Raw genomic sequence first — 23,955 nt, forward strand, 5'->3', positions numbered from 1 at the left:
TTCTTTCGTCATCATTCAGTAGATAGAGTTCCTTGTAATCTGCACTGACCTGACTATAATCAAGACCCAGGTCCGGACATTTTCCGTTTTGTGTTTTCAGTCTTGCATCCAGACATGTGATATTCAGCAAATGTTTATGTGTGACCGTCTGCCTTCTTGCAGGTTCAATGGCAGAAGAAATCAAAAGAAACGGGTGTTCTGTGTATTGATCTAATCACCATAAATCCTGAAATTTGTGAAAATAGTGCTGCAGCACTACATACTTTGATGCAATTAGATGTGATGATGTTGTCTTTGATCAGATCCGAACATGAGCTAACTCCAGCTTTGATGTGTCGCTCGTAACCCTTGTGCTCTCCTAGGCACTTTACCATTGGGAGTTGGGTCATCTAGACCCACTAGACAGTGCTCTGAACCTTTTTTCTTCAATGATTTGTGATCTTCACTGGTGTCCATGGATTACATGAAATCCTTTGTCATGGTAGGGATAACACGTCAATGGAAGGGGGGGGGGGTCATCTAAGATAGCACAAGGGTTAAACAAGAACTGCATAACTAAATCTGCATAACTAAATCTTAGATTTCAGCAGAAAAAACAAGATTTCTGAAAGGAATTCTATTTTTTCCCCTGTGAAGAATTTAATTATAAATAAATGAATGTTCTAGTGTACACATAACCAGCTTACCTAACATACTCCTTTTGCCGAGTTACATTACTTTTATTCCATCAGATTATCCCAATGACCCCTTTAGCACCACTCAGAGCAAATTGCCTGTCAGGCCTCCATCCAGAGGTGTCAAGGCCAGCATGGCAGAGCTCCCAGCTTCAAAGCTCTGAGAGTTGGTTCCTCCTTTCAATGGAAGCTTTAGGGCTGGAGTGGGTGAAGGAGGCTGAAGTGTGAGCCTTTGTTGCTGTCACATTTGGTGAACAAATATACCGGTACACAGCAAAATGTAAGAACTGTCATTTTGCATCTCCAAGACTTTTGTAGTCTTGGAGATGCATCCAGACAAGGGTGACTGAATGTCGTCACGACGTGGCTCAGGAACAAAAAGACAAAACCATGCCGGTTTTAATAAGCTGTAACTTTTATTGCACATTCCTGTTTGGTCTCAACGACAACCCTCACCTTTTAAGACCTCGGGCCTGACCAAACCTCCAAGCCAGGACTAGGATGGGGTTCCCCACGCTGGCTGACCTCTGATCAGATACCTTTGATGAGTCCAAAGCTCGGGGAGGCAAAACTGATCCCAAATCTAAGACTGAGGCTGCTGACCAGTGTATGAACCAATGGGGAAGGGGCAATGGTGCCATCACAGAGGAAATACCTCCTTCATAATCTTCTGGCAATCAAACCCCTGACCCCCCCAAAATAAATACACCTCGTCCCTTCACACAAAAGTATGCGGGCTATCGCTCTTTTGTTTCTTCTTGTTCGTCAGGACAACACCTGCAGCATGCTTCAAATCATCGTTTTGGCAAACCACAAATAAATTAAAACACAAACATTCATTAAACACAATGTGACATTTTTTAGGACGCAGAGAAAGGAAAGTTTGTACAGTAACAAACGCCAAAAAAAGTACCAAAGAAAAAGAAGTAGCATTTTTGTTTTCCCTTACTTTTCTTTCAAAAAAGAAACAAAAGAATCTACAATAGCTAGCTACCAATCACGTTTCACATGCAGATATAATACAGCGTAATCAGTTCAACCAGTTAGTGTCTGCAAACTACCAGTCTAACCTACATCACAAAGTGATTCTCTGGAAGCCGGCGAACTTGCAGTGGTGGATCTTTTGTCTTAAGAGTTCTAGACTTGTCTCTGCTGAAGCTGAAAGATCACAACATTAACCCTGGAAAAGAGGACATGATCACACAGCAGATGCTGTCACTTCTTTATGAGGGGAGTCTTACACAGTAGTCTAGCAATGTAGAGGAGCCCCCTGCATCCATAAACTAGAATAGATGAGGAAGAGCTACATCCTCCTCCTGCTCTTTTCTAATGAAGCTCTGTGGAAATGTCAAACCAATTAGCAGCTGACATTTAAGTGGTAGATGGAGAGAACAAATCCCACTGGACCACCGGGACGGTCTGACCAGGAGGCCGGTGCTGCAGTGTGGTTCAGAGGAGACATTCATGAAGTGCTTTTAAAGGGTGGAGCTCCACAGAACAGCAGGTACAAGAAAGAAAATCCGTCCTCGGCCATTTTGCAACTGCCTAACATTTCCCAGAGGCAGCCGGCAGTGATCATAGTAAGCTCAATCCCCTTACAGTTCCTACCTTGCTGCTCTCAGTCCTCCAGCAGACGTCCATTAGTCGGCCCCCGAAGCATGCACTCACTTCAACTCCGCCCACAGCTTTCATTTCAAGGTGTCAGTCAGCCAAACATCAAAAACGGTCAGCACAGTTAACAAGACAGCAGGAAGCGCAGCAATCCCAGCAAGTCTCTGTGCCTTTCAAAATAAAAGCTAATTTTGCAGTTTCCTCCCTTAAAGTCTAAAGTCTTCTTCAGTTCCTGCACACAAACACACATTCACAAACACGCAGCGGAAGAAGAGTGACCGTTGGTCTACATGAGGTTTCTTCCTTTAGAAAGCCATATTTTGCCTGAATAGTAATTTAACCACCAAAAAAAAAAAATGTGAGAGCTCCATGTGATTTACAATCGCTGCAATGAACTAGATGTCATAGCACAGTCCATCAAGGGTGGAGGGGGGGTGAGCAGGTGCCACTGCTCTGCCCTCTTACTAAACATGAATGGCTTCATTTCTATGCAAACACTGCCATGGGACTCAGCTCAGTGATGAAGGACAGAACGGAGAGTCTTCTTCAATGTCATGGAGAGCCATGGAGATTGTTCAGAGTCCAATCTGTCCAGCCGGACAGGTGAGGATGTTTCACAAACACGTGTTCCAAAAACATGTGAAATACTCCAAGAAGAAGACAAACCAATGTTTTTTTTTTGTTTTTCTTTTTGCGCAGAGGTGACAAATGACGGAAAGTTCTCAGAAAGTTCATTCAGGAATGAGAAGGAAAATGAAAAGAGCACTCAAAATTCAAAGGAGAAAAAGAGAACATCCAGTGTGAAACAGCCAAAGGTGAACATTGTTGAGTTGTGTGTGTCAAAGCTAGCCGTGTTGATCTAGCTAGCTCAGGTGGCAGCCGGGCGCTCAGCCGTCAGACACCGGTGGGGAGACCCAACCATACTTTTCATGGGTCTTCACCAAGGACTTAAAAGTGGCTTCTGCCTCTTTCCGGCTGAAGGCTTTCTTGGACTTTCCTGCTTTCCTGCAGATGCGGCCCTGTAGGAGACAGAGAGAAGGACAGAGGGAGCTGAGCAACATGAAGACAGATAAAAATGCAGACAGCATAGAACTGTCACAAATGTCCCAGAATAGTTTTTTTTTTGCAGAGCTCCATCCTTTGTCCATAAACATGTTTGCCTTTTCTAGGAAATTGTTTCTGCAAAGCAGCAGGCAGTAGCGGTTTTAGGTACGGGCAATTGCCCGGGGGGGCATTTCAAAAACTTGCGCTGCTATGGTTTTCTATCATCTCTTATGTCATTAGACGTCTTTTGTATCAAGTTGACATGGACTGACAATATTCAGTCGGGACTCAAACGGGGTTGGGGGTGGTGCTGCCTAAGGAGGATCTCGCCCGGAGAGTAATTCTGTGTAGAATCACCAGTGGCGGCAGGAGTTCATTACAAGAATCGTATCTTCTCACATACATATATATGTAAGCAGTGCTTACATATGTGCTGGATCACACTCCTGTATGCTGAAAGTGCTCTGCTTAAACATTCTTTTTTACAAACCTTCGATTTTGTTTTCATTTTAGAGGCACTCCATAAGTTACTGAAATACTTCTCTGATGCACTGAAATAATCAAACTTTCATCATGAGCCACAATCTTTGGGCCAAAAATAATCTAAGAACGTTGCCTTTGGATTCTTTGGATGTGGAAAAACAACAGTGGTGAACTTAAGGAAACTAACATGTGAATGGATTTGACATTCATTCTAGTTTACTTGTTTGTTTGGACACAGGTTTCATTTCCACTTCATGATCTGGAAGAAATCCAAGAATCTGGAAAACTTGACTGTTCAGTAGCAGGAATTTCTGTCTGAGTCTCACTGGTTAAATATTTGGATAAAGATGTCCTGGATCGATTGTAGTTCATGAAAATCATGAAATCATGCAACGAATCGAATAGTTGTTGAAATAATCAGGTGATCTGAGAGCTATTCTGTTCTTACATGTTGCCATAGTCACAACTGTAGACCACTTGGTTAGTCCATAGACCAAAAATGTTTATGTATAATTCTTTTTATGGACATGCTGCGAGTGACAGGCTGTAGCTAATACTTACACAACTTGGAAGGGTGAAGTAGGCGTGTCGTACACTATTGTCACATAATATGAGCACACTCCCTGCATGCCTCATTCAGGTTTGCCCATTTTTGTATCTAGCCATAAGGTTGGGATTAATGCTTTACCCACAACAGGCACCGTATGACCGTGTCCCCCATATATCATAAGTGTGTCTTACAGTACCTTTATGAATACTTCACAATACATGAACTATACGGCGGTGTTGCAGAGGTAGAGTAATTGGCCTCTGATCACAAGATGACAGGTTTGGTTCCTGCCTTGCCAACCCATGCGTCAAAGTGTCCTTGGGCAAGACACTGAACTCCTTATTGCTCCTGGTAGGTATAGGTTGACACCAGTGTTGGGCACAAAGCTGACACAGTGTGTTTATGGGTGAAAGGGACTGGAACTGCTATGCTAAGGTGCTATGTAGGAATTTTGATGGTGCAATGTAGCCATACACCAGGGGTCTTCAATTCAATTTTAAAGAGGCCCAGTTAGACGATGTTTTATGAAGTTAAGGTCCGAGAAAAAGTATGCCTAAATATTCAGTATAATATATTCTTAAGAAGCAGAGGAGGCACATCTGCATGTAATTAATATCTAACTATCACTTCAAATGAATGCAGTACAATGTAAAACTTTTTGCCAGTATTTAATGTCACATAACATAGATGAAAGGAGGATCCACTAGCCCTCATTAGCTTCTTCCACAAATCAAACACCTCCCTGGATGAATGCGTGTTTGAACAGATGTTTGGTGTTTTTCAGGGTTGCATTTCCAAACTGGAAGATTCCTACTGTTGGAAAAATTCCTAAATGTCCATTTTACAAGTTTCCTCTGATCAGAATCATCTTCAGCAGGTTGGTAACTTTATTTATTTACTTGATTGAATCTTCATTCTCTATTTACGGCTGGTTTAAACTTAGTCTTTGTGATGAAGATGAAGACGTAAAAGTGAATGCTAACAACTGGATGCTAACTGCAGCCACGTCAAACTTTAACGTGTGGCAGATAAAAAAGGCACAATAAAACAACACAACCGTCGTGAAACTGGTATTTTTCTTTTTAAGAAAGTGTCTAATCGCATGTAATTTTTAAAATAAGTGCCGGCAGTGCCGAACCTTTTCCTTGGCTTCATAAACCCAGAGGAAGGGTTAAGGTTACGGTTACAGTTAGGGTTAAACCACTAAATGGTTCCCGAGTGCTGCCGCTTACATGCTCCTCAGGGGATGCATCAAATGTGGAGAACACATTTCACACACTGAGAAGCGTGACAACTATTCAGACTTGAACTTTAGAGCCCCCCTCCAATGAAAATCGTGTTTTGGAGTTTTTGACATGCAGTTGTGGCATTTTTCTTATGAAAGAGAACAAATGTAATACAAACTCATTTAACTTTTTGAGAAATTCTTTTAATAGCTGTCAATCAAACTGTCGCAAGGACGCCCTGTTTGAATTGATGATGCGCATTGCACAATCTGATCTGCCACGCCCCGTGTGCACAAGCTCAGGTGCGGCAGAAGACAAGATGGTACATTGCTGCAGTGCTTGCACTTATTTTTAGCGTATCCAAGGCTGGACTTTGCTGTTCAAGTCCCATTAGCTGTCACCTAGGTGAATGAAAAGTCTTCTCCGCACTTCTGTCCTCTGTCTGACCGAGTTTGAGGCTTACGGTCCTGTATTAACCATAAAGTTCAAGAGGCCCAAGCAGGCTGGCTCCCCATCCTGCAGCGGCCCGCCAGATCGCATCCCGGGAGCCGCATGGTGTTCGGGAATGCTCCATGGGCCTGTGACAGACTGTCACAACAGCAGCCGGGTTGGGTACTGTTTGACTTGGTTTGGACGGGTACCAAATTACGCCACACTGCTGAAATCGCACTGCTGCCAGACTTTCGCGTGGCGCCCTTTGCTCAAATCGCGGCGCAGGACCGCAGATTACGTCTGTAGCATTGACTTAACATTTAAAGTGGCGCCTTTACCGTACGAATTGTGTTCGGTAACCCGTAATCCTAAACTTAACCCTTCCTCTGAGTCAGTAGTGCTAAGAAAAAAGTTCAACACTGGATGCACGTATTTGGAAAATTCCATGTGAATAGTCACTTTCCTCAGGGCATTTCATTTTCATTTGCTGTTCAAAAAAAATTCAACAAAGTGCATGTGCTAGCATCAAATGAGTTCTGAATCAAAGCCAGTGCTGCTCGCTGCTGCAACATTGCCTAAATGCTAATGTAATTCAAAGCATTTTCCATGGACTTATCAAAGTTCTTTTTTCGTGTGTAATTTGTGTTTGGCAGCGGAGCTGCCACCAGTGTGTGAATGTGTGAGTGAATGTGTGAGTGACTGGGTGAATGGGTCTGTGACTGTAAAGCGCTTTGTCCTTGTAGGAAGAAAGGCGCTATACAAGTATACGCCATTTACCAATTTATTAAACAGTAGGTTCTGGTTCACACATTCGTTTTGTCGTTCCACACATTATTCCAAAAGTGTCAATTTGGAAGCAAAATATGTCACTTTTCGCCGTTTCTTTATCAGTAAAGAAAACTTTTGAGTTTAGAGGCTGTCAGTCGGTATCGTTTGTGCCCCCCCCACTTGTGTAACCCTTGTGCTATCTTACATGACCCCACGTTGCATTGACGTATTCCTACCATGACAAAGGTGGATAAAGGTGGAAAGATTTCATGTAATCCATGGACACCAGTGAAGATCACAAATCAGAGCACTGTCTAGTGGGTCTAGATCAGTGTTTTTCAAACTTTTTTGAGCCATGGCACACTTTAACCTTGACAACAATCCTGCGGCACACCAGCATCCAAAAATTAAAAAAAAAAGGAGAAACTAATAGTCTGTATTGATCTACAGCCCCTCCACAGTCTCACAAGCATTTTGTGATAATTGTGGCAGAAAAAGCTGTAAGCTGCAGCTGTTTTTTCTAATAGATATACAGTGATCCCTTGCTATAACGCGGTTTACTTTTCACGGTTTAGCTACTTCACGGATTTGCATCGTGCATTGTGTTCTGCATTCTGATTGGCTAAAAAGTCACTCTGCTTCTTCTCTACCTGTGCGTCAATAACGTTGCAGTTTAAAGTGTACAGGTACGTAAAACAGCTTGCCAAATTTACATTACGTACGTGAAAATCATCTTGCAATTTTGAGTTTCTCTAAAACCCATAGAAAAAGAGCGACAACAACTGCCTATCACTATGTTCTTCTCCCGAACAAACACAGGTGCACCGCGGGCTTCGAAAGAAGAAAACACTGCAGAGTGGAGTCAGGATGCAGCGGCTCAGTCTGAAGAGCAGTGAAATACACCTGAGTCACTATTTGTCCCACTGTACTTTGTATTTTTTTATAATAATTTTAAATTTTCTTCCGTTTAATCTAATTACTCGGGTCGCGGTGGGCGGGGCTAATCTCCGCGATTTGAAGCCTTCTGTTCACATCGATGATTAAAATTATTATTTGACAGTACAGTACAGAAGTTATTTGTTGAAAAAAAATATTTCTAAAGTACCTTTATTTGTGAAACAAATGTTTGAGCCTGTAAAATGGTTTGTTCTTTCTTTTCAATGTATAATAGAGTATTTAATTGTATAATAATTGTGAGAAAAAAATAAAGGTTTCTACTTCACGGATTTTGCTTATCACGGGTACTTTTTGGAACGTAACCCCCGCGAAAAACAAGGGTTTACTGTGATAAAAGTTAAGTTAGAAGATTTAGAAACAGTTCGATTTGTGTCCGTCGTGGTTTCAAGACGTTAAGACTCATTTGTGCGCCGAGAGACGCTCATCTGTCTATGAGGGGCCGTATAAGACATTATTTATTCTGAACCATTCACATTCATACATTCTTGCTCTCACAGTCATATATACTCTCTTTCGCATACATATATTCTCACTTGCACATCCATATATTCTCTCTCTCGCATGCATATATATTACTTTACACATACATACATTCTCACTCTCACTGTCACTCTTAAAAAAGAATGTATGTATGTGAAAGACAAGTATATATGTACGTGTGAGGAAGAGTTTATATGTGTGTGTGAGAGAGGAGTATGCATGAAACGGAAGTGACTTTGCATGAAAAGGAAGGCACTTTGCATGAAACGGAAGGCAGATGATTTCTTGTGCTCTGATTGGACGAGAGGCCGCCACCTCCCATTTTGAACAGACGCTAACATGAACCAATAAGAAGGCCATCGGAACCTTAAGAAATATTTTATCTTCACCTCAAGTGGTCACAAATCTGTCTGCATCTCTAGAGACACAAAGGAATGTCTCAAATACCAATAATGGTAATAGAAGTGCCACCGAAACAGAAAATCCGTATCCACCTTATTCCTAGCCCCCATGAGCCTTTGCGTGAATTATGGGCGACACTTCCTGTAGACGCTGGAACACGCATTTACATTAAAACAAATTCCTCTTGTTTTCGATCCATAACTACATATAAATTTGGGAAAACCAGCTGTCATTTCTTAAAAAAGGCAACGGTGAGGTGGAGATGAAATATTTGTTAAGGTTCCGATGGCTGCAGGACCCCCGTGGCTACTTCTTGCCGGTTCGTTTTTAAAAAAAAATAAACTTTATTAACAATATCTTGCACATACAAAATACCAAACACAAAACTCCACTGTGTGCAAAATACAATCTTCACGTTCGCCATGAGAATGAACAAAAAAAACATAATGATAACCATGTAAAACAGGTTATGCAAAAAGAAAACAAAAATAATAAGGCAAAGGAATCTGTTAAAGTTTCAGGAGGACCATGTTTCAACTGTTCTGACAGCTTTTTTGTTAGTGGAAGATTTAATACTGTTCACATACAAAACCATTTCTTTCTGAAAAACATAAAACACGTTTTTTTTGTTGGCATATTTACATTTGTGTATAAAGTATTTAGCCATAATTATAAGTAAATTAACTACATATATTTTTTCTGCATTAAGTCTTCCTTGTGTAAAATATCCAAAAATAATATGCTCGTAAAATAATCTATAATCTTCACATAGATGAGTTCTTATAAAATGTATCACATCTTTCCAAAATAGTTGAGTGAAAGAGCAAAACCAAAAAAGATGAGGCCCAGTTTCTGGTGAGGAATGACAGAATGAACAGTTTATGTCCAGATCTTTTTTAAACTTAGTAAAGAAATGTTTCACTGGATAAAATTTGTGAAGAATTTTGAAAGAAATTTCTCTGATTTTATTGGTGATGAAATACTTTTGTGGCAGGGTCCAAACCTTTTCCCACTGAATTCTACATCCAAAGCTGTTCCAGTATGAGATAACATACGGTTTTGTGGCAATCTCATTTTGAAACAGAGAACGGATACTTTGATTATTACTGCTAGCTGAAAAACATACCTTTCCACACCACAAGTCTGTTAATTTGGGATTTCTTGCTGGTTCATGTTAGCGTCTGCACTGTAATCCCTAGCGAGTTGAATGAACTTAAAAATTATTGTGTAACAGATTACGCAACAGTTAAGTTATATTATTAAAACTTTTAAGTTAACATTTATTAAAATTCATATAGTCAGTTGGCTTACATTTGTATTATTTCATATAAAAAATATTAAGATTCCTCAACTTATAAAAGAGAGATTATTTACTTAAAGTTTTTAATATTTTCCAACTAAAAAACACTTTAACTAACTATATTTTTATATTACTCAACTCATAAAATATGTAAAATTCACTCAAATGCTTTATAAATTCTTTAACTCATTAAATGTGTAGCATTGAAAATATTTAAAATTCTTCAGTTTAATATGTATTCTAAACAGAGATATTGATACTGCCCCACTACATTTTAAAAGCTAACATTGATAAAAACCAACAAACATGAAAGCCACACAATAGTGATTGCTTAATACCCTTTTTTTAATTGCTCTTTAAAAAAAAAGCACAAATATCAAGAGGATGAAGAAACAATAAGTGCAATAAAACTGCATTATAAGAGTGCCACACAACATATTGACAAAAAGTGTTGGTTTTGTATTGTACGGCAGAAAAAGCAAATGATCACAACAAAACACATTAGTTAGATAACACTTAAACCAACAAATAGTCCATTCTGGAAGACTCACTCAACGAAACATTCTTCAGCGTCAATAAATGTCCTTTCAGTGGTTTGCTGTCCTCAAGGCTCATGACAGCGTTCTGAATAAATGTGAAGGCAAGCTCAAGTTTTTTGGGGTTCTGTAGGTCCAGAGCATAGATGTCCCCGAAGAGTTAGAAGAGATCAGTCAGCCAGATGTGTGGGACCACTGACGGCAGCATCAGGAGCGTCACCACGACAACTGAGAAGATACCCACAGAAGTGTCTGTGAGGTCTGGTATTCTGGAAAATACAAAACAAAAAACACAGATGAGTTCAGACCCTCAAAGATATTCATCACACTAATGTCCAAAACTGACATTCCTGCCATCTGTCAATGGGAATCTTTTCATGCTAACATTCTGTTAGCTTTTAATCAACTGGCTATGATGTTTTAAGGACCAACTCCAATTAAAATTGTGTTTTTAAAAAGTTCTTTAGCATTTTTCTGAAGGAGGACATTTATAAAATAATTTAAGACTAAAGCTTCATTTTTCTTTATTCAAATAATGATGGATCAGGAGCAGAAAAAGGTAAACGAAAAGGTTCCCGCTCCATCCAATCAGGAGTCCCTGATGTTCGCCTTTCATCTTCCGTCTCATTTTTAAAACCATTTAAAAATATCACTCAGTTTACAAACTACAAACAATTGCCTATTTATTATGTCACTCAATAAAATCTCAATCAATATTAAAGGATTAGAGAAAACCATTGACAGGGAGTCGTCTGCACTTACTGTACAGGTCTTGAAGAAGTTGGAGGCATCTTCATGCAGATAAACAGGAAGTGCAAGGAGGACAAGTGCCCGTCTCATGTTCACGTCACGCTGGTCCTAAAAGAATAAAAAGAAATATCCATTAACATTGAAGCAAATGCAGAGCAAACACTTCCAATATTTGCTTAAGGAACTTTAAGAAATAATAAAATGATACCTTTTCTAGATGTCTATTTATAGTGAGAGGACAATACAGTGTTCATGGCATGATCCACTTCAGGTCAAAGACCCAAAGTCATTTTTAAGGCAAGTTACACCTTGGCTTCTTACAGCTGTTTACAAATGATTTGTTATCCGTTTTTGAATTATGCACATTAGAAATTCAGCTGGAGGTCATAAATCCTAACCAAGCTGGCCAGTTCCTGTCTGTTTTGGTGGACTTAGTCTCAGAAAAAGGCAACTTTAAGTTACACAAACATGTAAAAACTGCACAATTTCCTCTGACTGCATCTACTCTACATAAATCCATTTCAGATCTTGACAGATGAGTTTTCATGGTTTCAAATGATGGAATGGTGCTAATGCAACATAATTTTATTATTGTAATATACTGTCATAAAGACATGACAATATTCCAAAGTGTCTCCACATACATGGCAGTGGAAACACTTTGGAATATTGGCTATGTAGTACTGCAGTATTATATGTAGTACTGCATAGTGCCAAAGTAACAGAACACAACTTGCACCTCCATTCCATTGTGCCACCTTCAGCCTGCAATCTAAATATGTTTAGTTAAATTGTAAATAATTTCAACTCTATTTAGACCTTTGGCTAGTTAAAATGTGCATAAATGTTTCCATGCTGCCGTATAAATCTAATAATGGTAATAGTTCAGGATGAATGTATTAAATAAGTATAAAACTCACACACTGACACCTCTTTTCTGGTGAAATGGTGACTTTCTGGTGAACTTTCTGAAGTTCAGTATCTGAAAAAGTCCAAAAGATACTTTTCAATGTTAAAAAATGTTTCAATTATATTCTGATCAAAAAACATTTATTGCACTACACAACCTATAGCATTTTTTGTTTTTTTTAAAATAGCTCTAGACAAATAACTGAGACAAGTTACCTGGCTGGCCTTGGCGTCTACCTGGAGGTGAAACACTCTGTAGTTCGGTACCTGAACACAACACGAGCACGTTGATTAATTTATTTTTACAAAAACCTTTTTTATAACGGAGATCAGTGATTTATAAAAGCTTAAAGCTGCATTCAAAACCCAATGCTTCCATGTAGCAACCAGGCTTAAAACTGTTGGCGGTAGCTCCTCCCACACAACCGTCAGAGGCTTTGAGTGACATTTTTGGACAAATGTCCAGCAGCAAACTTTAGCCACAGACAGAGGCCTCCAACGCGAATTTCACACGCGGATCACGTTTAGTGTGATTGCAGCATAACAGATCATTTCTACCTCTGAAAAAAAACAAAAAACTCATCACTGTCGTAACTTACGGGCAGAAATGCATTTTGGGTTTGGCTCGCCATACGTCTGCTATGACAAACTAATCATGTATACATTTCCACATTAATCTCTAAAACAATCATAACACACATATGTTTAAACAACAGTAAACCACATTTACGGTAGTATAAGAGCATTTTTAAAGCATTCATTCAAAATAAACCATGAACGATACTTACCAAATTAAATCAGGGCTGAAGACAAGACGGCACCATCAGCGATGAGGCGGATGAAAAAAAAAACCCAAGGTTGGGGCGTCTTGAAGCGGGACGAAATCGCAACGCTTTGCAGAAAAATAAAATGCTCGACTTTCAATTTCAAACGTCGCATACTCGCATTCGGCAAATCCAACATGGCCACCTGAGCTAACGTAGAGAAAACGAAAGACCCTCCCACCAGTACGTGATGACGTTATGACGCTACTTCAGGGATCTTAAAAATTTTGAGTGCTAGATACAAATAAGCTTTAAAATATTTAGCACTGTTAAGTTAAATTTGAAAAAATCTTGATAGAGCTTAATACTTTATAGTTGAATCAACTACAAAATGACATTTAAGTTGTGTAACCTTAATAGTTATGAGTCAGTACAAGTGATAGGGTTTAGAGTGTGTTCAAAATGGGAGGTGGCGGCCTCTCGTCCAATCAGAGCACGAGAAATCATCTGCCTTCCGTTTCATTCAAAGTGCCTTCCTTTTCATGCAAAGTCACTTCCGTTTCATGCATACTCCTCTCTCACACACACATATAAACTCTTCCTCACACGTACATATATACTTGTCTTTCACATACATACATTCTTTTTTAAGAGTGACAATGAGAGTGAGAATGTATGTATGTGTAAAGTAATATATATGCATGCGAGAGAGAGAGAATATGGATGTGCAAGTGAGAATATATGTATGCGAAAGAGAGTATATATGACTGTGAGAGCAAGAATGTATGAATGTGAGAGAGAGAATATATGGATGCGTAAGAGAATATATGTATGCGTAAGAGAATATATGTATGCGAAAGTGAGTATATATGACTGTGAGAGCAAGAATGTATGAATGTGAATGGTTCAGAATAAATAATGTCTTATACGGCCCCTCATATCTGTCACTTTAACCCAGGAGATGCCACAGACTGTCAGACAGACTCTCGTCTCTAAGCTTCATTGTTTTGTTCACTTGTTCCACGGTCTGACACCGGATTCTGTGGAAAGCTACACCGCTAAAGACGAGCTTTAGCTGGTATTTTTGTTAGAACTGAGTGACTTTATCAACAGAATCTGAACAAGGAAGTGTAGACTTTACTTCTGATTGGTCAGACTGATGACATCTGATTAAGCCTACAAGAATGATTGGTGGAGACGGTTAAAGGGGCGGGACTTTTCAGGAAATGGCTTTAGTTGGTGCTAAATAGCGGTAGCATCAGTCTTATCAAAGTGTCTGTAACCCTTGTGCTATCCTAGGCATTTTAGCATTGGGAGTTGGGTCATCTAGACCCACTAGATAGTGCTCTGAACCTTTTTTCTTCAATGATTTGTGATCTTTACTGGTGTCCATGGATTACATTTGTCATGGTAGGGAGAACATGTCAATGGAAGGGTGGGGTCATCTAAGATAGCACAATTAATAGAATCAAATAAAAACACAGAAAAAAAGTATTTTATGATCTTTCATATTCCTAATTTCTCAGTGTTTTATCAGGGCCTGTTTGGATGAACACAGAGCTGATATCCTGGAGATGGGAAATGTTGTTAGATCAGTTAATGAGGGCAATTTCCCACGGCACACTGGTTGAAAAGCACTGGTCTAGATGACCCAACATCCAACGTTAAAGTGCCTAGGATAGCACAAGGGTTAAAAGCTCTTCACTTATGCAAATTGCAGCTGGCAGAAAGGGGGGATCGAGGGCGGAGCTACTCAGCTTAGCACAAGCTTACACCCATGTAGAGAAGGTTTTGGAAACTGAGGCTTCAGATAAACAAGAAATATTGCTTTTTCAGGGATTTATGTTGCAAATTTTTGGTAAAGAACTCCATACAATAAAACATAATCATAATTAAAACACCACAGGGAACGTTAATTGTCATAAGGAGACTATAGGTTTAACTTCAAATACATGCAGCCAACTTCAAAATTGAGCTTTGGACGAACTCAAAATACCTGCGGGAAATGCAGCAAGGTGCATCTTGGCTGGACGTATTATGTGAGGCCAACATGAATTTTCATCACTTTTTGTGCTTGTTACACATAAATATGTGGAAATAAGGGTTAGATAATAATAATAATAATAATAATAATAAGGGTATTGTAGAGTCAGTTGCTGCATATTGTGCAGAGCGACATGGTCCTTGGAAATGACTGTCTCCATAAACCCATACGTTGAGGAAGACTCCTGGTTTTGTCTATAAACAGAAGCTTTATGTTTCTTTGAAGTTGGAGATCTTCTTCAGTTTCCTCACTGGCTCTTTTTTCCCCAAAGAAACTTTCCAAACATGTCTTTTTGTTTGACTTTTGTTAACTTTTAGCTTTGGGCTTAACTTAGCTAGCGCTCCACATCCGCCTCTCTTTATGTCAGGCGGATGTGGTGAACAGAACCTGGTAATAAAACTCCCTTCTGAATCAGAAATTAAAAAAGAAGAAAGAATCAAAGTTGGTGTATGCATTTTTATCCTGTCTACGGCCCGGTCCCCACTGGCCTTGGACCTGTACTGGTTCGCGCTCCGGGGCCCCTGATTTAATGGGAACACGCAGCACGTTGAAAATTGATGAGTTGGAGATACCCAAAACGTCCAAAAGTGACGTGGAGGGGACCCCGAAAATATGTCCATATATGACAAGTTGGGAGTGAGAATGTGTTGTTTGCAACGACAAACAAGAGCTGCAAAATTTAAAATAGAGGCACCCATCATATTAGTCTTGGGTCAAGTTTGAGTCCAAGTCTGCATGACCCAATGTCTGGGTCTGGATCCGGACCGCCGCACCCTAGATAGTGACCCGGTACACAACATCCACCATTTACACGATAAAAGCACATTCCATTTTTAATGAGACTCAAAAGAACTAAAAGACACAGACTTTAAAAGGCCCCTTCAATGAGAATTGTCTTTTTATTTTTATTAACCCTAACCCCTATTTTAACATTTTCTGTAGTATTTTTCTTATGATGGATTTTCTTTACATATGTAAAGAAAATTGAGCTCAAAATTACATTTGTTAGTATTTCTTTTTTTTAAATCGATGTGAATCAGGAACAGATGAAAAAAGGCTGTTTTTCAAAGCCTTTAACTGATTTAAGTGTTACAGTCAGCGGATGTGAATCAGGAACAGATGAAAAAAGGCTGTTTTTCAAAGCCTTTAACTGATTTAAGTGTTACAGTCAGCGGGTCAAATGCTTTGTTCCATTCTGATGGACTTACACTTACAGACAAATAGATTTATGTACGTCTTTGTGTTTCTCCTAGAAAACAACACAGGTTTTTTATTGTGACTAAAAGCAGCATCATCATCCTTAAGAGAGCATTGGGAACGCATTTTAAATAAATCAAAAGACAATTGTAGAGGGACTTTAAGATATGCTTTGATCTGAACACTCTGCTGTATAACCCTCCATGGGCTGGACAACCCAAAAAAAAACGTACAGTCAGCCCGTAAACGTCAATCCAGGTAGATTTGAATGTTCCAAATGGAGCCAACAGTCAACGGCTCTGCTAGTGCAGAATTCTGCTATTAAAATGGAAGTTAAAACTAATGCTTACATGATAAATATGGGTAAAAAAGACTGAGGAATAATTAATGACAAAACAATAGGAGCCTGGTACAGGTAAATCTAAACCTTAAGCTATTGATTACGATATTTACACTCCTGCTGGTGTTTAAAATATTGGCTATATGAAATTGAATCAATAAATAATTTTACTTTTTTTTAGTTTTCTATTAATGAAACTCCACCTTTGTTCTTTTTAAATTACTATTTTAAATTGACTATAAAGAAACTTGTATATCCTCTGTAGGTGTCTTTCTACCAATAAGCTTCTGGGACAATTGAACTATTTAGAGTCACCAATCAAACAATGAGATATATTTTTGGACTGTTGGAGTGCCTGAGGAGTGCTCATGCGTGCATGGGGGGGGGGCATGCAAGAGGGCCCTGCTCAAATCCCTGCTGGCTCGTCTGTTATGAGAAACATAATGGACATCTTATCTCTGTTGCTGCTGCTGGTTGACCAACTCCCCCTTGGTTGTTTCAGGTTAGCAGAAGACATATGGGACAAAGGTGATCACCATGAATGATCTGGAGATTAAGGTCAGTTTCTATTCCCGTTACGACTGTGGCCTGATTTCTGCGTGGAGCTTACAAACAGTCTCGGCTCGTCTGTTTCTGTGACCGGCCTTGTTTTCAAGCCTTACCTCGTTAGTTTGCACCAGTTTAACTTGGATTAAAGGTAATCCCAGTAAACAACCATACACTGTTACACTGTAACCATAAGCCAATCACAGTGAGTGTCATTTTTTACATTGCTTAAATCTTAAGAGGACACATACTTGTGTCTCAAAGCAAAAAGAAGCGCCAGCGTAGAGCTGAGTGATGTGGCCAATCTTCCATTTTTTCACAGCAAATTTGAATTTTCGATTTTAATCCATTTATACAAATGACAGAATATGTTTAACAAAACCTATTTCATTTTAACTTCTCCTTTGGAAATATGCTCAAACCCAAAGTTCAACTGTAGAAATGTTTTTGGATCAATGCAGCAGATGTTTGAGCATCTCACACAGAGAAACGCTTCTCACACTCAACAAATCTGTGGCGCTCGTCGTGCAGCTACAACCTTCAAACTGTTCTGCTGCGTGTGGTTTGATGCTCCAAGTTTGAAGTCATAACCCCAGTGGTCAACATTTCATTTTTTACTCACCAGACAAGTTTAAAAAAAATTCTACTGCCCAAACGCATTTGCCGGATAAAATATGACATTATTTTACAAAAGGACTGTAGGTGCAATTTTAATAAATGATATTAAAACCATAACATGTCCCTCTGCTGAATCAGCCTAAACTAAACGCTACTCTGAAAAGTTTACAGAAGTTACGAGCTTTTTTTTCTCGACCTTGTAGAAGAAGCTCCTCTTTGCCTGCTGCTGTTTTCATGTCTGCTCGTTGCGAGAGACAGATGGGCCGACCTCACTGCGAACAGCGGAAGCCCAAGAAAGAAGAGCGCTGGGAAAATAAAATGTCAACTTTCCACAAAAGAAATTGTCTAAATAAGCTCATTTGAATTAATGGATGGGTGATAAACCTATCACCCAACCCTATGCCAGTGTTTGTCTAAAGAACTTCCTGGAATAGAGCGGCTGTGGAGTTATGGTGTAAACAAGGATCAGACACAGCAAAGCAGGGAAGACTCAAGTCCACGTTGGGAACAGCTCTGAGGGTTGAGGCAGATTACATAACACTGCCATGTGCTCTAAGTCAGGTCAGGAATCAACGTCAACATAGGATCAGTACAGAGATTCCCAGGGGTCCAATGGTTTGGTCTTTAAAGGCACCCTCTTTTGAAAGGAGGGTGACTTCACTTTCTGAAATTAAAAAGGCAAACCCAAAGCATTTAACAGGATGTTTGAAAGCCAGATTTACTGAAGTTCCAAATATTTGTCCAAATCACTGGTCTTATGCATATTTAATGACTCAGTTGGACGTTTTCCAAAGCCTAAAAATAACCATGGATGAGGCAGTTTCTGTTATTTTATCTTTGACTGAAGTTTTAAGCTTTGACAGTTAGACATAATCAAGGATCTAATAAAATATCTGAATTTAAATACAAGCATTCAGAAATAAAGACATCCCATGTTATCTTGAAAGCTTAAACCGCCAATGATTAAAAATGAGATATTTTGCATTTAAAATCTGATTTAAACCAATCTCTGTCATCTCTCAGTAACCTGATAGTGTTAATGACATTAGAAATAATTGTAAATACTAATCATGTCGCCCTGTAGCAGACTGGGGTCCTGTCCAGGATGTCCCCTGCCTTCGTCCACTAGGGGTTGGGATAGGCTCCAGCAGCCCCGTGACCCCAAAAGGGACAAAACGGAATAGAAAATGAATGAATGAATGTGTCTGTGGTTGATTTTAATCCCTGTTTTATTTATCTGAGTAATGTATAAAGCCAGGAAAAGGTGGATTTAACAAAAATGTGTCATTTTTGGGACTAAGACTCCAAATAAATGCTATCTCTAAAAACGTGAGCTGAGATTTTTCTAACCCAACAATGATTTAGCTTTTGGGAAATTAAAAGTGAATTCAAATAGACAAAATTTCTATTTTCATTATAGTTTTGGTCATTGTCAAATGTACATTTGGGTACAGACAACGTTTTAAACAGCAACCCCTTTGAAGCTGCCTGACGTGATTTTGGCTCCTACAAAAAGCAGGACATATGGAATGGTCATAAAAAAGCACCAACTGATGTGAACTGTGGAGCTTACATAGAAAGCAGAAAATAATCAAGTATATTTCCTGCTTATAAAAACGTAATGACTAGATGTGAAGTTGATTGGAAAACATGCAAACTGCATGAAATAGCTAGACTTCCATACAGAACTGACCTGAAATATGAAAAGAGCTCTAACAGGCACATTTGATGGACTGTTCACCATCGAGCTAACAAATATTTACATCCAGTTTTTAGACAAAATTGACATCATACCTGAAATTCATACTTTCCAAGTTCAAGGTTAGAAATGTGTGCAAAAACAGTTTCAAAGCAAATTTTCTAACCTGGAAAGTGGGATTAATGTTGACGTCAACAAATGCAAAGCCTCTGCTTGTTTTAACACTTCGGTTTTGCAGTTCTAATGTTTTTCTTGTGTCTGACACACAAAGAACTCCTCCCACTTTTTAGAACACGTGATGTCATGATGCAAACATATACGTTTGCATCTTTAACTGTATATATAAATATATAATATATTGGTAATATAAAGGCCAAAAATATCGAAATCAATAGCAATAGGTAAAAACAACAAAAACCTATTTAGATCCAAATCCAATTACTCCTTTGCACTTGTTATCATGTTGCCTTTACATTTGTTTCCATTGCCAAGTAACTGATAAACTGTTTGGCTAAACAGAAAATTATTGACCATGTTGTGATCTAACAGGGATGTTGTTAGCTTATGAATATATATATATATATATATACACATACATACATACATTTATACAGTATACATATAGATAGATAGATAGATAGATAGATAGATAGATAGATAGATAGATAGATAGATAGATAGATAGATAGATAGATAGATAGATAGATAGATAGATAGATAGATAGATAGATAGATAGATAGATAGATAGATAGATAGATAGATAGATAGATAGATAGATAGATAGATAGATAGATAGATAGATAGATAGATAGAAATATACACACAAAGACTGGCTCATCACAGGAAGTCAAGTGTCTGATGCTGAAGGCTCACTTTAGCTCAACCAGATCCCTTAATATCTAATCAGGGATTGTTTGTGTCTGCTTTTCCTAACATCCGCAGGTGAAGATGGTCTGTTGACTAAAGCTCAACACTGTGATGCCACATTCATCCTCACCCACTAAAAATAGGCAGGAAGCTTCTAAAGCGGCTCCAGCACTATTGTCAGAGTGGATAAATATATTTAGAGTCTGTGGCTATATATGTATACTGTGTGTTTGCTCTGCCCATCATGACATACAAGAGACAAATATATTCTAACTAAATTAAGATGCAAGCACAAAGCTCAAAAATAGGCAAACAAAGAGATAAAGGCTGCATAGACACAGAGGAAGACCGAATCAATACAGTTTCCATCGGCCCATCAGAGGAAGAAGACACTGCACTATCATGAGGAACCACTGCAGAGCTGCTCGCTCATTTCCTCATGATGAACGATGAAAAACTCACACACACAATATTTTCTTGAATTTAAACTGGGCACAGTTTCTTTGCATGACCTCTATTTTTGACAGCTGTTTAATGACCACAGATAATTCAGGAATGACGCTCAGTTATGTCATCACAGCTCTGAAGGTTGGGGATAGGACAGCATGGTCCAGCGAGGGTTACATAAGGTCTGACACCACAGCAGTGTCACGCTGCTCATCCCTAAAGACTCAGAGCAAGCGAGGAGACATGGAGAAAATGACAGGAGTCCGGTGTACCACCATAACCTGAAGGGCATGGAGCAGTGCAGTCCTTGACGCAGCAGTTGTGGAGCTGCTGCAGTGCATTAAGAAAGTCAAAAAACAACGTTTGGCATCATTACATAATCCCAGATATATGAATCCCTGGGCTAACTGCTATCACTCCATCTGCCTCTGGCCTCATCATTAGGTGTGGAATAATTGTTTTCTCCTGTCTTTGGAACAATCCAATGGGACTACAGATATTGTTAGGCCGCACCAGAGCATCAGTTTTCTAATGCATAGCAGCAGCTCTGTTATCAGACAAGCTGATTTATGGAAGTGATCAAAGGAGAACCCAATGTGACAGTGAAGAAGACACTGGAGATTTGGCTGGTATGAAGTCACACAATGGTTATGAATATTTAGGAAAAAAGAAGACTTGATAGGGGAAAGAAGATTAAGAAATCTAGTTTGACCAAATTGACTCCAGGATTAAAATTATTGGTATAAAATTCAGTTAGGTATCTGGCCAGAAAAGAGATCATGGATCAAAAAGATGATCATGAGTTTCTAAAAATGAAATTTTCCTGATATTGTGTTGATTAGAACAGGCTGAACATTTCATTTCATTGATAATTTCAGCCTGAGATAGTGGATGAGAAGACCTTCCTGAATGACGAACATGCATCAGAGATGACTCATGTGTCAGATGGTTGATGACGCTTTGAGCCTTCCTCCTCTCACCTGTCCTTTTACGAGGCTGGCAGCAAACTGCCTCATGACTGCCTCCACCGTGTAGGCGCTGGACCATCCGCGGGGGGTCAACAGCTCCATGCATATGGCCCCACCATCCAGCACATAGCCGTTCTCCAGTCGAGGCGTCAGCACACGCATGAAAGGTGGCGAGAAGGGAAAGTTATCTGGAAAGGTGACGTTAAGCAGAATGAACTCTGTGCCGGTCTCCTTCATGTCCTGCCATAGCGCCGAGTCCTTGTCCACCTGGTGCAGTTTGACATTCCAGTCGAACAGGTTGTCCTCCACCAGCTCCACGGTAATGAAGTTGTCCCCTAACCTCCTGATCTCCTGAAGCTCCTTCATCAGCCTGCGTGTCCGGACCTGGGTGCAGTGTTGCCGATGAGGTGCCGGCGGTGGGATGGAGGAGGCACTGGTGGCTTTGCTCCCACCCCCCCCAGTCTGCTGCTTCTCCTTAGCATCCTTGCCCTGCTTGTCTTTGCCAGAAGGCTTCTCCTTGGCCTGCTGGTCCAGCTTCCTGGCTTTAATTTCGGGGGTGCTCAGGATGTTGGCGTCGTTGGTCTGACAGTGTTTGTTGTTTTTCTGGTTCCCTTTGCTCCCCTTTAACGAGCCCTGGTGGTGCTTCGGGTCCTCCGTGTCTCGGTCGTGCAGGCGGATCAGGCCGATCTTCCGCAGCAGAGTGGCCATAATGTTCTGTTTCTGGACTAGAGAGGATTCACCGCCGGTCCCCCCCGCGCAGGGGCGATGTTCCCGCTCTCAGAGACGACCTTTACTGATGCTGATTATTAACCTTGTTATACTGCAACCCCCCCCCCCCCCCCCCCCTCCCTCCGTTCGCTGCAGCCTCGGGAGGAAGACAACCGCTGGAGCCGCGCGCCTCTCCTCACAGCATCATGTCGACGCGCTTCGGCTGGAAGCAAACACAGTTACGCGACAAATGAGATGCAGTCGCAGCAAATAGAAGCGTTTCGTCGGACTGATCGATCCATCAACCCCTCTGTCTGTCTGTCTGTCTGTCTCCTGCCGGAAAGCGGACGGACGTTATGATAGACTGCAGCTGCTCCATCTTAGACTCTGCGTTAGACGCACAGTCCTATTGAGAGGGATGTGGAATATTTGTGATGAAAAAACCGTAGAAGCAAATTCGATATAATAACAACAATAACTGATAAATAATAATAAAACAAAAAACACAATGAATCTGTGTTTGGATCGGGTAAGTATTTGCGCACAAAAACAAAGGAAATCAGGAGAAAACGCCTTCATGTCAGCCCATGAAAGAGATCTTCCTCCCCAGTGGCTCCGTCTGAGAACTGGATCTGCTACAAGCGACGGGATCAAATTCACAGACAGCTCGCATTTCTATCACTCCTCCTGTCTGTCATATACTCTGCTGCATTTAAATTAAACACCGTCTTTTAGGCTGCTGTTGCCATCCATCATTGTAGACCTTCTCCTGCTCATGTTTGTGGTCTTACCGTGGTTTGCTGAAATCCGTAACCGCCTTTATGTCCCGTCACGCAGTCCAGAGATCGATTCTGTTCTGCGTAAAAAACGAGGAAAATGCTCCAGTATATTGTGATGGAGCTGCTGCGGATGAGAGCTGCAGTGAGGATGAAGAGGAGGAGGAGGAGAAGAAGAAGCTTTGATGTCTGTACTACGTGCAGCTGCAGCAGCTCCGGCTTTAATGTTGCTGAGGCCAAACCAGCCCCCAGTAATCCCCTCTCTCCTCAACCGGCATCATCTCACCAGCTGAGCCTGCATTTCAAAATAAAAGCACAGTGGTCACGTCAGTCCCAAGGCTCAGTCGTGTGGAAACCGCGGCACTGCTTCCACTTTGAAATATAAAATACCTTTTCCGGTTTGCACCAAGGTACCTTCATGCAGTTTGGTGCGACCAAAGGCGATGTCAAAGCAGTGTAATTTTGACCCAATTATAAATAAAACACACACAAAGCTGAACCAGTGGCTCCAGTATGGAGAGAAATTAGACTCAGTCGGATTTGTGCGTGCGTAATTTTTTTTTTTTTTTTACTTGTCCTGTCCAACAGCTGGGCAGACAGATGAGAGCTGAGGGCCTCTTGTGTTGGACATATTTTACTTTAACAAGAGGGGTTATTAATCTTCAGACAAACCAAAGGTATGACTGAATAAACCCCTTTTGTAATTGAGGCCAAACTTTATTCATTTCAACCATGATTGAAAATCTTTGGTGTTGGACCGGACGGAAAAGGAAAGAAGGGAAGAAGAGGGAGGGATGTGGGGGGGGGGGGGGGTGATAGTGAGGGGGGGGGGGGGGGGGACCATGAAGCAGCATAGAG

The 23,955-nt window shown here is 40.3% G+C and overlaps 1 protein-coding gene and 1 long non-coding RNA gene across 2 annotated transcripts; both read right to left on the reverse strand.

The window, feature by feature from the left end:
* Window positions 1–1,071: 1,071 nt before the first annotated feature.
* On the reverse strand, window positions 1,072–23,350 carry ube2ql1 (ubiquitin conjugating enzyme E2 QL1). The gene is made up of 3 exons (XM_004074437.4): window positions 23,113–23,350; window positions 21,626–22,544; window positions 1,072–3,304 (listed from the first exon to the last, which is right to left on the reverse strand). Exons 2-3 carry the CDS (start codon window positions 22,319–22,321, stop codon window positions 3,173–3,175), a joined length of 828 nt encoding a protein of 275 aa, XP_004074485.1. The 5' UTR covers window positions 22,322–22,544; window positions 23,113–23,350; the 3' UTR covers window positions 1,072–3,172.
* On the reverse strand, window positions 10,592–12,479 carry LOC144995090 (uncharacterized). Its single transcript, XR_013658725.1, has 4 exons — window positions 12,339–12,479; window positions 12,134–12,195; window positions 11,226–11,321; window positions 10,592–10,732 (listed from the first exon to the last, which is right to left on the reverse strand). It is a non-coding gene; the product is annotated as an uncharacterized LOC144995090 (long non-coding RNA).
* Window positions 23,351–23,955: the final 605 nt, after the last annotated feature.

The sequence above is a fragment of the Oryzias latipes genome, chromosome 11, assembly GCF_053564925.1.
Source record: "Oryzias latipes strain Hd-rR chromosome 11, Olatipes_Hd-rR_3.1".
Classification (NCBI taxonomy): Eukaryota; Metazoa; Chordata; class Actinopteri; order Beloniformes; family Adrianichthyidae; genus Oryzias; species Oryzias latipes.